General features: G+C 34.4%; 2 protein-coding genes across 22 annotated transcripts in view; both read right to left on the bottom strand.

The window, feature by feature from the left end:
- LOC101736543 (protein held out wings) overlaps nt 1-11,610 on the bottom strand; it is a 77,014-nt gene extending 65,404 nt beyond the window's left edge. For all 15 annotated transcript variants that reach the window (XR_005244788.2, XM_004930567.5, XM_012694194.4 and 12 more), the window contains exon 1: nt 10,846-11,610. Coding sequence is in view for 14 of the 15 variants with exons in the window: in XM_004930567.5 (XP_004930624.1) it covers nt 10,846-10,972 (127 nt within the window). In the remaining variant the exon portion in view is untranslated. The remainder of the gene's footprint in view (nt 1-10,845) is intronic.
- LOC101736332 (non-structural maintenance of chromosomes element 1 homolog) overlaps nt 1-14,847 on the bottom strand; it is a 60,241-nt gene that overhangs the window by 19,091 nt on the left and 26,303 nt on the right. For 5 of the 7 annotated variants that reach the window (XR_002431199.3, XR_009973393.1, XR_002431201.3 and 2 more), the window contains one exon: nt 442-499. The gene's annotated coding sequence lies outside the window, so the exon portion shown is untranslated. Of the gene's footprint in view, nt 1-389; nt 500-14,847 lie in introns of those variants that run through there. The other 2 variants (XR_009973389.1, XM_062669098.1) reach the window with 1 other exon arrangement.

Genomic DNA, 14,847 nt, shown 5'->3' with positions numbered 1-14,847 from the left:
TTGGGTTTTGCCTTGGCCGGTCAACGGCCCACCTCATGGAGTGGTAATCATCGTTTATAGACACTAGTAATCCCAGGGCCACAGTGGTTACCTTCAATCTTGTTTGAATAAGGACCTGTCATAACCCTCTGGAACCACTATGAAGAATATGGAGTTCAGTTCATTCTAGAGCCGGATACGTGGTAAAATTTATATTTGAAAACGCGGTGTAGATAAGCACAGAGGTTTCAACTAGTAGGAAGTAAGTACCAGTCAACGCATTCTTAATGAACACCATTATCGCGTTCTTGTTCAAAAACCGAAGATGTCTATGGGCACCTGTAATCCGGTAAACCGTTTCTTCATCAGACCCGGAAGAGCGTATCAGCCAATTTAATTAAAAAAATAAATGCACTATCTATTTATTTAATTATAAATTAAGGTAAAAATACAATTGCTTACTCAAAACGGTTGATGTTAAACCTTCATTATCACCAACACGGTGTCATGTATAGCTTACCTGAAAAACGAAACAAATTAATGAACAAAAACCAATTCCATAAAATGTGTCCTAGATTCATTTACCTTATAGCTCAAATCAGGTTAAAATGTACATCTAAGTACCATATCCGTGGGCCTCTCGCATCCAGATGTTTTATAAATACCCTCCGCCGTGTCATTAAAAATATCCAATTAATTTGTAATAAGTCTTATTTGATGAAAATTAACGAGTAAAATTCAATCTTAAAGCTTAGCGAGAAGGTTCCTTATGGTTTGTAAATTTATTGTAGCTTCAGTATTTTTTAGACGTATAGTAGAGAAGTCTGTTTGAGTCGTTACAGTGTTCCGGTGAACGGTCGATGTAACATTTTTGCTGAACGCGTATTTATAATCGTAACAAACCTATTTCCAGACATGCAATCGAATGAAATTTGGCATTGCGGAATTTGATTCGAACACTCATATTTGTTGGCAAGTGTCTGAAGACTTTGTAGCAGTAGGTAATAAACATTTTTTTTTTAAATGGGAAATGCAGGCGAGATCAATAACAACGTATGCGGGTTAAGAACGAACAACAGTTATAGGCTTGTTATTGGAAAATATTAAAATACACGTTATGAATCCAATAATTTAAAGTCTGCTTTTGTAAGCATTTCGATTGTTAATCATGTGGGTCGCTTTCCTGGGCAATAATTTGTTTTCGTTCACAAAACACTTCAGGCGGACAAAAAACCGGTAAATTTAAGTATGACGATTTTTTGTATTTTTAAGTGGCGTGGGTGTAGATTTTTTTCTATCACTGAAATCAGAATTTAAGTCACAATCGCTCTGTGATTAATTGCTTTGAAAGCCGTATGAGATAATAATGTCATAACGACATTGACATGTAAAGCAGTCAATGATTCGCGGACATTAATTTTGTGAACAATCATCAAAAGTTTGTTTCAAAGGGAATACTTATATTACTTTTGCATTTGTATATTTAATTTAAAATGAGTAATAATAGTGTCAGCTATGATCATGCCCGCTATAGTGCCAGCAGAGTTTACATGTTGTTAGGAAATTTTCTTAGCTAAACGTCCTAATTATATTATTCATTGGCCTGAATCCAAATTAAATGTGAATTTAGTTCACGTACGCTGTTAATATTTTATTGATATGACAGCCATGTTGTAAAACATTTTTTTTTTGTATTTTATTATACTTAATACAACAATATGATTGTCTAAGTTTGCAAATATGCACTCAACTTGGGTAATAAAAAACAATGTTTGTAATAATGCAATAATCAAGTTACGTAGAAGTAAAAAATATGAAAATAAATGAGGATCAGCTTATAGACCTTAGATCCACTTATCTCATCAATAAACATGATAATTATTGAGATTATATTTTTGCGTTCTCACAATTTTGAGGACAAAAAAAAGGAAATTTATGAAGTTGGCATTATTCTAGCCAAATCTATTAGAAATAGTTTCGAAAGCTATTAATTCATTAAGAATTCTGTCCAAGTTGAATAGAAACTGATTTAATTTATTGGCATTTTCAAAAACGAGTCTGCATATAAATTTTGTTATTAGCTTGTCTTTGTTCCAAGAACAAACGGTGATTAAATTAAATTAGTCCATGTATGACCTCAACAGCGAATCGAGCAACCAACCCATCTCATGGAAAGTGACAACAACTGTCTCGCATGGAACATCAACAATAAAGCCAGAGCCACGCCGTTGCATATCTTAAAAAAACGCATCGTTTGCAGTTCTTTTTTTAATATTTCATTACTGTACAAAAGAATTTCTATTCAGTATCAAATGATTCAACATCCTTCTCAATGTGGACTTCATAGTGACAGCAGTAAAACATTATATATAACAATTCCTGTAGCGCTTAATGACCGGTATCTGTTTGAAAAAAAAAAGAAGAAAAAAACTGTTTTCACAAAAATTGAGAGCTCATCAAATGGACGATGTACACTGCGAGTAATTAAATTAACAGATGATGTTGCGTAGGCGAACCGTGTAGTTGTGTTAAAAGAATTAGAGAGTGACAAAACTATCGTGAGGTAGACAGGAACGAGTGAGATGATAATATTAATCTATGAACATACGATGCTAAAGACATGTGCAGACGAGTTTGCGCCAATGACTCACGTTGGCGTGACCTTTTTATTAAGATCTTATACGAATATCTAGACCAGGACATTAAATCATTTCACATAAATATCAACACTTCCTCGCAGACCAATCAAGTTTTATATTAATTCAGAGATCTAATTTGAATGTTTCCTACACTGATTCAACTCAATAGTTTCCTAATGACGTTCAAGTTTATTTTTGTATAAAAATCCCTTCAAAATCTCTTGTTTATTTTAATATTAAAAATATTTAAAAAATATTAAGTGTTCGAATCGTGTTTACATTTAGCGGAAACATGGAAAACTAATGCAATAAAATTAAAACGGACTCTCGCTATGTTGATACAAAGAGCCATTACACAAGAGCATGAATGAACCGGTAAACTTTGTGCGTTCACCAAATTGCTTAATGCGAAATGAATGGGACCCTTTAAGCCGTCTGCACACACTAGATCCGACGGCCGACTGGCGCCCGTGCATCCCACACACATGGCGCAACAGCGGCACTTTCGACATGTTTGTCTTGTTTGTTAGTAACGCCTTACCTATCGATTATAGAAAGCGAATCTCGGGAGCACACGTGAAAAAAAACATGGCCATATTCGAGGTTGATGTCATAACTATTCCTAAGTTTGTTGAACAAATTTACATAGACGCTGCCGAAATATACTCGCGCCTCTATTCTCTCTGCTGGCAAAGAAAAACTGAAATGGTGATGTACCACGCTATCACAAGGTAAGTGCGCAAATGTGGTTCGGTGTCGCCACCTACTAGCTTCTGGAGAAAGTTGAAAAGCTAGACTGGCCCAGTTTGGTATAAATCGTTAAGTTGTCCACATTTAAACGGCGTATTTCTGTTTTCACTTCTCAGAGCGTATTTCTTATAGTCAATTTGTTTTATAGTCAAAAAATATTACATGTTTTTCAATATTTTCAAATCGTAAAACCGATCATCTAAAAAGTAGCATTTCATAAAAATTATATCCAGATTATCAGTTAGCTTAACTACAATAATTTATAAACGTAAAGCTATAAAAGTTAATAGTTAATAACTAGTCATTATTGGTAGCTATCGCCTATCGCCAGTGTAAATATTAAATAACAGGTCAGACAACGTACACCCGACTGCATCGCGATTAGTGCGTGAAGGCCAGCCAACGTTATCGCACCTAGCTATAGTGAAGTTAATAATAAAACATAGTTCGTACATGCGATTTTTTTTTAAATTCGAAAACTAATCTATCTATTGCTTTCAAATTGAATTTAATTATAATCGATATTTATTACATCCGAAAAATGTTCGTTCGTTTTCAACGAATAATAATAACTAGATGATGACCGAGCTTAGTTCGTTTTTTTTTTGATAACGCCATCTTGGTGTGTCTTTAAAGCGGTTAGTTGCCCTCAATCAAGACAAATATTATTATTATTCGCCAATAGATGTCTGGAAGAGTTGATTATTGAAAACACGAATAAAACAACATTTTCTGAAAATAACGTAGCTAGATCGATTTATCGCCCCCGAAATACCCTGTTTACTAAATTTTATGAAAATCGTTGGAGTCGTTTCCTAGATTCAGATTATATATAAGTATACATTAATATACAAGAATTGCTCGTTTAAAGGTATAAGATAAAAAGAAGCCTGAGCAATTTTCACGATCGTGACCAACTAGTTTCTAGAACATAACAGTATTTTGTAGAGACAATTAAAACCAAACAAATTATGTAACACTAAGTATTGTAGGGTAACTACTAATGTCCGCCTTTTTTTTTTACTGGTAATGTTTTATTGTGATAGTAGCGCAGCTGGTTCACATAAAAATTTCAATGTATCGAAAATGTATTCCGTCTAAACTAGAAGATTTATTTGCTCATTGTGCTACATTAGTAGCATGTGGGTCAACAATTTTCCATCGTACGTGCATTTACGTTTCCTACTAACGTCACTTATTGTGACCGCTGATGTAGTCAGTTAAAAGTAGCTTTTCGGCATAATTTATAATTTCAAAGATCTCTGCCCACAGCTTTGCTCGTCTAATGGCGTGGGGGAGACCCGTGTTTAGCTTTGGGATAATAGGTACCCTTCAAAGTTCAGACTATTTCGATAGAGAATTTTGTCGAAATCAGTTCAGAGGTTTGGGGTTAAAAACTTTAGCTTTCGATGTAACTTTTAACATCGAAAGGGTTCATTTAGTTTAGTTATTCACCTAGTTTAGAAAAGGTTTTTTTTTAAGTTACATTTTTTGGCAACGTTTTCTTTAATTGAAAGCAATATATTTCAATATTTGTTTACCTGTGAAAGCTGCATGAAAATTCGTTTACGCTAATATACAAAAAAATTGAGCAAAAAAAAAAAAAACAAAGACAGTAAATTAATAATAAAAAAATCGCCGGTTTATGTTCTTTAGTTACTGCTCCCATTCTATTTTAATTGCTTTTTTTCATTCAGACATTTATTAAACAAGCAAGTAAATAATATATTAGGCAAGTTTTTTCAAACATCCTGCGACTTGCTTAAAATGTTTGTGGTCAGTTCACACGGCACACCTAGCCTGTTTGGGTGAGATAAAAGCATCCGCCAGATAGCACGAAGGACCAGCAAAAGGAATTGCATTTACTTATTTCGTTATAGCTTCAGTCCAGATCATGAGATCACTAGTCGGAAACTATATCGTCGTTTCGCATTAAAAGTGTACAATTTCCAAAAATATTCGAAATTGAGTTAATATGGGGAATCATTTGGTATCACCAGTATTCTTCTCATAAATATTGTCAAAAGAGCGTAGTTGAGTTTTAGTTTTTTTTTTCTAGTTTAAGTACCTATGTTTTGACTGCTATTAACAAAATTAATACATAATTTTATCTTACTTTAAAAGACAGATAATTAACTGGTAAAAACTACAAAATAAATGTTGCAAATTTGATTAATAATATTAAAAATATCATATGTTCAACCTTTAAAGCACTCTTCTGTAAAATTTAGTCAATTTTGAGATTATACAGTTTTAATGGGAGAAGACTGTATCCTTGCGTGTATATCAACGTTTTCAATATTGCACAACAAACTGATCGAAGGCAACAAATTAAAAGAGCGTGTCCGGAGTCACCTTCGTGGACCGTGGGTTGAACCACCCACGCTTTAAGGCCAACCTTAGAGGTAGGCAGTGTAACAAACAGCCTCACTATACCTACTTAGTTGTGCTCTGCTGAATATTCACGTATGCTAAATTAAGTATCGTTGCAAGTGAGCGCTTAAAACGTATTCACGTTTGAATAATAGATTTCCTCAACTCGTGAGTTCGAATTTAATCTATTAGTTTCACATATTGAAAATTAGTGAATTAAATACAATTAGGACGATTAGTATTTTAAAATACAAGTTTAAAAGGGGAAACGCGAATTGTAAATTATTTATTTTAATAGCAATCCGATTCAATTATCTTTATACACATAGTACGGATTAAAGGCGTAGATTGAGTACCCACCTAGAATATGAGATTCACAAGGTATTTCGATGTACCCGGTTTTAAATTTAATTTGCACTCATAATTTACTCTAATATAACGCATTATATTTCTTAGTTCGTCTAATATACTACACTTTGTATTGATTTCCTGTACTTAACAAATTAGATAATCAAGCAAAACTACATTCAGAATTATCCTATTCAATAAGGTATAACTTTAAGTGTCTCAGGTAAACAAAAAAACATTTGTTTTACGCCCTTCGGAAGCTGTTATTCTTAGGTACTTGCCTTGTACATTTTCTCATTATTAATACAATCACGTCGCCTGAGATAAACGGATATCTGTATATACCTACTAAGCGACACCAGTGTCGTGAGAACAACGATAGAATAGACGCCTCGTTTGATCCACTTTAATTTTCCAGAGATACAGGCCTTATCGAGGTCGGTGCGATAATGAATGGCGTGTCAATATTTGCACTCTGTGGCATTTTCTTAAGTTGCGACACAAAGGAAGAAAGCAAGACAAGTGTTTTCACACAGCGACCACGTCATGGATTTCTACATAGTTTCGTTTGACAATTTAATGAAACAAAGGAACTGTTATTTTACATAGTACACAAATTTAGTTCAGTTCTTATTTTTACTATGCAACGCGTCGACTGTACGGCCCCCTTGATTTTGATTCTTTATCGCCGATTATTGACATCACAGCTGACCCGATTCATCTTTTAAAGACTTGCTATAAATCTCGTTTGATGGGAAAATACGGGAAACGAATGCGTGAAAAATTTCGCCGGATAATCCTCTGAATACTGGCCCTAAAACAAATCTTTTGTTTTACGTCCAATTCACTTCTTGACCCTGTTGACTTTTAAAAGCAATCTACTCGTTTCTTCCTAAAATCATTGAATAATAATAATTAAACAACCCACAGTAAGTCGCGACGCGTTACAGAACGACTGGAACAGCCTTGGCTTCTACACCTCCACGCTACCCACGGCAACCCTATTTGGTCATCTACGTGGGCGCAGCGCCTAATCACGTACTAAGCAACCTTATAATGACCCAACAAAGAATCGCTTCGGTACAGGGTTGCAGATTCGTCAACATATAGGTAGGCGGTGCCGTTGCCTACGCATAAACATCTCGATTATTATTCCATAATTTATAATATTTAGAATTAAATGTATTATTATTGAATTAAGATTAATTAAACTTGTACCACAACGTGTATCAGCTTTCAATATGATGACAATTCTTTCTAGTGTCTTGTTTTGTAGTATTATTCCAACAAAAACTATGAACCTATCAAAACCTTCAATTAAAAGTTATGTGGTTATCATTTTTAGCAGAGTTAGGATATCATTTTTAGCAGAATGAGGAGAAGCGTTAATCTACACTGTAGACTTCATAAAATAAAATAGAACCACCATAATTGCTAGATTATCTTTATGATTTAAACTATACCGGCGCTTCTATTTTTTTTTTTTCAAACAAAAACTATTAAGTACCTTTATCTCAATAGGTGACAACTTTTTAGCGATAAGAACAATATTCAAAGGCTATTAAACTCGTTTATCTATTATCTGTACATAATCCACAGTACGGGTGTACAACATACTCGATAAAAATTATCTACAAATCAGTTCATCTTTTTACAATATATTGCAATCATAGTATCTTTATGATAAAGCGAAATCGTATTGTTCATTGATGTTCCTTTATCTTGTATTCCATGTTTATCATATGTTTATTTAAAGTAATTGAACGTTCTGATTGACGAATATGTTTATTTTAATCGGTGCATTGTTTTGTGATGATGTTAAAGCCAGCCTTCTTTGGATTGGAATGCAAACAATGGAGATGATCAGGTCGATTTAAAAAGTTCCTTAAATTGAATTTCTTGTTCACAATCAATTCGCATGAATCAGGAGTAGGAGGTATTTTGACCTTATATTTTTAAACTAAGATTTCAATATTTACCAAATGTATTTTGTAGCTTGTAACCCTTTATCTGTTTTCGTATTTTTATCTCCAAAATCACAAAGAGCGCTCTAATTCCTTCGATCAGCGTAACGTGATATGCAACGCCTGTCAGTTGTCAGTTTGCCGTCGATATTTTCGTCAAGTCGACGCTAATGTCGATCTCCAAAGCGACATACCAAACAAACCATGAAACTATATACGAGAACATAATTTATATTATCTTTTACATGTTTCGCCATTCGATTCAAAACGTGATTCTCATATACCGAATGGTTGTCTATATACATATAAAGACAACTATAGAGCAGTATAAACATGTTTCTCTAGCAGCCGAAGCCAAATATTATCGAGTATCATTTAAAGCATTTTAAAGTAATTTACGGTACACATTAGTGTGGCTATTTCTTAAAATTACTGTTAAAGTTCTGTTAAGTCTAGATACTTATTGACAGGACAGTAATGTTTGTTCATAAAAGGCTCCGTGTCGTAACTTCTCCTTGAAATGCAAGCAAACATTAGACGAACAGACCAACGCGGTGATGAGGCCATGTGCTGATGCTTCTGTTCACAGCAAACGTAAGCATTTATGAAGAATACCTATCGTTTGAAATCCAATAAATTTACTGTAAGTGAATACTGTATTAACATTACATGTGAGTCGTCTATTATCAAAGGTGGCAATCTGTGCATTTAGACAAAAAAAAATTATTGATATGTCAATACAGATTGATTTGAATATAATCGTCTCCTTCAAAGAATACGGTTCAAAACCTGCATTAAATAAAGGTTTATAGTTAATCTCTTATTTATCTAAGATGTCGTTCCGAAGAGTTTTGTGACTGCCAATGGAATACAAAGTCAATAATTCGTTTTTCTGATTTACCAATCATTGTCCAAAAGTCAGATTGCCGGCTTTGATAATAGCCGACTCATGTATTTATTCAATGTCAGTCTATAGATATAATAAACCAATTAAGTAGTTTCAAGGACGTCTATTATACAACGGTTTCAAATTCACAATCTTATGAAAGTAGAAGCATAATAATACTTATAAATGTAACGTACCTATAGTTTCTGCTTTGCTTCGATACGTGACTTGGGTTTCAAATGAGATTCAATGAAACTTTATCTTTTGAATCATTTAACAGGTCGCGTGACGTGATAGAAGCGTAGCTTAAAACTTTTCATATTTAATGGCGTTAAAATAATAAATATAATTTTTGGTTTCTATCGTTATGAAGAAAACAAAAGACAATTTTATATTAATTTAAGGTTAAATCCAACATTTTGTAATAGTACTTGATTATGTTCGGAAATCGAAATTTGCAACGTTTGTCGAAGCAATGATAAATAATTTCTCGGGTGATTAGTGATTATAAAAACGGACAACGGCATACCTATTGGACAGTGAAATTAAAACGATACTGGTGGTAGGTAGGACCTCTTGTGAGTCCGCACGGGTAGGTACCACCGCCCCGCCTATTTTCTGCCGTGAAGCAGTAATGCGTTTCGGTTTGAAGGGTGGGGCAGCCGTTGTGACAATACTGAGACCTTAGAACTAGTAAGATGTCTATGGGCTCTAGTAACCCCTTAACACCAGGTGGGCTGTGAGCTCGTCCACACATCTAAGCAATAAAAAAAAAAGTCATCCCGGCCAGCCCACTCACATTTAAGACTAATACATTTAATGTGAATACCCTGTAGCTATACTCTGAAGAAGTAGGTATTAAATAGTACATATTTCATAAGTCAAATTTATTAAAGGTGCGCAAATATATTTTGCATATTATTTTCTGTTTTTCGAATATCATTGTTTAATTACCTATGTCTAAAATCTCGAAAAATTTAAATTTCATTTATCTAGTGCCATCAGTTTCCGAGTAAATTGATTGTGACATAATATTATGGGCACAGATGGATAAGCCCAACCTTATAAAGGTTCTAGGTACTTCGTTATAGAATACAAAGTTCCAAACTTCTTGAAATGTGAATTTCATTTAGTACATTAATAAGTATGTAAAATAAAACATGACAAAAACAGAGCGAGCAATTAAAATACAAGTTGCAAATTAGGCGCATAGGCTATAATTACTACGTTCGAAGTAATAAAGATAAGGGATACACAATACAGAACTACCGAATACCGATGGACTGGTTGTGTTGCGGGCAGGTTATAAAATATAAGTATAACTAAACACACACGTAGAGCTGGAAGTTGCGCCTGCGTTGCGCTGCGTACAAATCTTGCGCCTACGACTCGAAGAGGTAAATCGTACGGTACCTACTGACCGGTGACATTCCAGTGACGTAGGCAAAATCGAACACTGAACAACAATAAACCACTCAAACTTTGAATTCGACGTGTCCGTGCTAATTTATAACCTCAAAACTGAAATCCGTCATACCATTGTGATCAAAATCTACTTTTTACAATAGCGATGTCGAGTGGCCAAATGCGATACGTGAGTGTGGACACCAAACCCGTTTAATACACTCATTTCACCGATCTCTTTCGTTGGCGACAATCTAACGTCACTGACCGCAAATCATCAGGCTGACGTTCGATTTTGTTTCCCTTTACGAAATGAAAGATCACATTACAGACACCACTGGACCATAACTCGGGCGAGCGAAGACGAAAATAAACTTAATATCGCGTGCGTTGGAGCATTTGTCGACGCATCGAATTTGTGTTCGTCTCAGTGACAAGCTGAACGACAGAATCTTACACTTTAGTCTGCCGATATAGATTGTTTAGCTGGGTTGAAACGTACCTTCATCCAGAAGTCGCTCCATGTGCATGAAAACATTCGGGAACGCAGCCAGTTGCTTCCTGTCTTTGAGCAACTGAGCTAAGTAGTCCGCTATACTTTGCGTTGAAGGATTGGTATTATCACACATTTTGAACCCTATGTAAAGAACTAGTGTCACGTAATATTTCTATTCTAACACGATGAGATACAGTATATTGTACTTTAGTTACTAGTAAATGTTATTTTTGTGAGAATGTGTTAGAAAAGTTAATATTCACTACCACACACAACGAAGTTTCGAACACCACTGAATGACGAAGTTGACCGAAGTGAAGTTGTGGGCGATAGCGGTGCGCTTGCGCTCTTGATTTTTCGTGCGCGTGCGACTACTGGCCACAGTGTAGGCGTAATAATAACATCTATTCAGCTCTTTCGCACCCGTATGGAGAGATAAACAGGTGGTTGTCTTTGTCTTACGTTCGCTAGCGAGGGGAACAGTAGCTCCATCTGTACATTTTTTTTGTAATCATAATGACGTTTAATGGATTAGCCATTAACTACTGACCAGTAGGTAGCCACAATTTATTTCATTATTGACATGACAATAATTAATGGTTAAAAACATCAGGTGTAATAAACTATAAGGATATTTATCTAACGACAAATCATAATAAACGCAATTATGATTTCTTGTTTTTGGTGCTGTTAAACAGCCGTTTTTCGCCCATATGATTCAAAACTAAATGCGGTATTCACAACTAGGCGGTTATTAGTTAATTTTTTCCCTACCTAATGACAGGCAGCCTAAAAGGCGATTCCAGCTACGCACGATTTGTTAGCTGAGCTCGCGGGGCTCAACCTTGGAGGACTTGATATCATTAGCCCCAAAAAGAGCAGTGTTTTCCTGAATCTACCACCGGTTCGTGAATTCCAGTGATCGATTACCACTAAGCTAGACGGTGTTATCTATAATATTGGCTTTAAAAAAACTGTGGGTACAGTCAAATAGGAAAAACATTTTTATTTATTTAATTTAACAATGAGAGCCTAATCACGGATACCTTTTTTGTAACATTAAGTATTTAATTATATTCTTGAGTTTTAAACTCAAGTTTGACCACAGATCGGCATGAGTTCTGTTTAACAAATAAACTCTACATGCAACACCTAGTATTGGAAAAAAATTAAAGGTTTCTATATTATTGAAAAAAATATATTAAAATATTCTCACTAATGTGCAAGCCACGAAATTCTACTAGGAAAATATGCATTTATATACATTTTTATTATTGTGAATACACATTTCCTAGATATCCAAGGATACAGATTTCCTAGATACAGCGAGTCATCGCAATTGGCTTTATTTAAATTCAATCGTTTGACATTTAGCAGGCTACCTACGTACAACGAATGCATAAATTGTAACCACCTTAGTTCCACAATCTTATTTATACGAAACAATGATGTATAATCATTTATTTTTGTGACCGTCTTATCATCATTTCTTAGCACTTTAGAACTTCGAAACGCACAACTTTATTTAAAACTAGTGACCCGCCCTCGCTTCGCTTCGGAAACATTAAATTTTGTTATTGATAGCTGAGTCCTGCGATTTTACCCGCGGGGCGAAGCTAGTCTAAAAAAAGTAGCCTAAGTTACTCCTTATATCATCAGCTAGTTATCAGTGAAAGTCTCGTCAGAATCGGTACAGCCGTTCCAGAGATTATCCGGAACAAATAGACGGACAGACTGACAAAAATTGTAGAAAATGTTATTTTTGTGTATGTACTGTATATATATTCATATGCATGTAGTAAAAAGCGGTTATTTCAATATTACAAAAAGACACTCCCATTTTATTTATATGTATAAATGTTTTTTTTTTTTTAAGAGATTTTATGACCTGGTAACTAAGACCTTTAAGTCATGTCTTATTTTACTTTAAATTCTTAATTTTATGAAAAATGATAATATGGAGTGAAATGAAATGAAGATGATTAATTTGAGACATTAATCAACTGGGATGAAATTTAATGAAACGAAATGATATGGGATGAAATATAATCGCAGTAAAATGGTGGTCATTTACTGAGATTTTTTCAGTGGACTTTTTGGAGGAACCCGAGAAGTTACGTCCAGCAGCTTTGTTTCATTTTCCAACATTTGTGCACTTTCACAGATATTAAACGGTTAATAAACCACCATTATTACACATTTAAACCTGAAGAAACACTAAATAGACAAAATAAAACAAATCACACAACTTCACTCCTCGCGTTCCCGCCAAAAAGTCCATGTATAAATGATCAAGCACACACCCTACAGAATAACCACAACAATTTGTCGTACATTAGTGTATAATCTATGCAACCACATCAATACCGAAGTCTAAATAATGGTTCTCGAAGCTACTTACACTTCTATAGGTATAATTAAATGATTAAAATGAAACTTTAAGAGACTAAATCATTCAATTAAATATCAATTCAAAAATTAAGCTTCTCACGAGATCCACTACATTTGGTTTATAAAACGGTACATTCGATCAATTAAAATCCCACAAGATAGATACGTTTTATCAATTCCGTTAAAAGGATAAATGGTTAATTGACCCCCATCTGATGTAGTGGATCTATCAAATTAAACGGATAACAATTTCGGTATTATGTATGAAAGATATGAACTAATGTAAACCTAATCAATTTTTTTTTTACTTTTCCCCAAGAAATGCGTGTAATTCGTTACCGGAGCTCATAGATGGCTTTAAAGGATAAAGTTTAAGTGTTAATTTCATTGTACTGAAAGTATTAAGAGTAGGTATTAATGGACTAACCTCTATCCAAAAAAATATGTAATATTGCCTTTTCCGATACATTTTACTTATTTTATTTTAAAATGAATCTAATCGTGCTTTTCTTTATTCATTTCATTACTAGCGACCGGTCCTTGCTTCGAGAGCTGTAGTTTACACATAAAAGATAGATATATGCTGTCGCGGGCTTGATGGACTATTTAAGATAATCATTTCCATTATACATTATACACATACATACGTCTAACTTCAACGGTTTTTGCAGCGCGCGCCAGATTAACTCGCAGATGGCAGATTTTTCCTACCTACTTGACACGTATCGTTATATTTTGGGTAATTCACACGATATCTTTACAAATTATAACCTGTGTTATTCTGATGTGTAAGCTATATTATTGTTAAGTTTCATGAAAATCTATTCAATAGTTTTTGCGTGAAAGAGTAACAAGCAAACATTAATACATTCTTACAAACTTTCACATTTATAATATTAGTAGGATTCTATTCATTGTTACGTGAAAGACGTGGTTTATCATCGACGATCATTATGTTTCTTCCATTTTCCTTACAGCAAGTACCTAAATCATTCAGTTAAATAAACAGACACTGAGATTAGCTCAACACAAGAACGGCTAAATGCTAAAGTTATTTAAATTAAAATCGTTTTATGACAACATTTTTCACCGATACACGGTCTCGACTTCCATAAACGTTAGGCGATTATGCGGCCGCGCCGACTATGGTAGCTAGTCTCGAGTCTAATTATCTAGGCGCTTTGGAGCTTGGATGTACTAACATGGAAACTATCTACTGTGGAAATAACAGTTTCTACATAATCAACTTTATCAACACATTAGCAACGCACTTTAAATTTCTTTTAAATTCTCACAGCATTTCAATAATACATACTAGTTACCTAAAAATGTACCCGATTAATAGCAAAATAAAGCACGAAATACTTCTTGAACGCTCGTCAAGTATCCGAACCTAGTTTTTAAAGTCGTCGTGGCCTAAAGGATAAGACGTCCGGTGCATTCGTGTTGAGCGATGCACCGGTGTTCGAATCCCAGGCGGGTACCAATTTTCCTAAAGAAATACGTACTCAACAAATGTTCACGATCGACTTCCACGATGAAGGAATAACATCGTGTAATCAAATCAAACTCGCAAAATTATAATTTGCGTAATTACTCACCAGTAATTACCTACCA

Source organism: Bombyx mori, chromosome 6, assembly GCF_030269925.1.
Source record: "Bombyx mori chromosome 6, ASM3026992v2".
NCBI lineage: Eukaryota > Metazoa > Arthropoda > Insecta > Lepidoptera > Bombycidae > Bombyx > Bombyx mori.
This window is presented reverse-complemented; position numbering and strand designations above follow the sequence as displayed.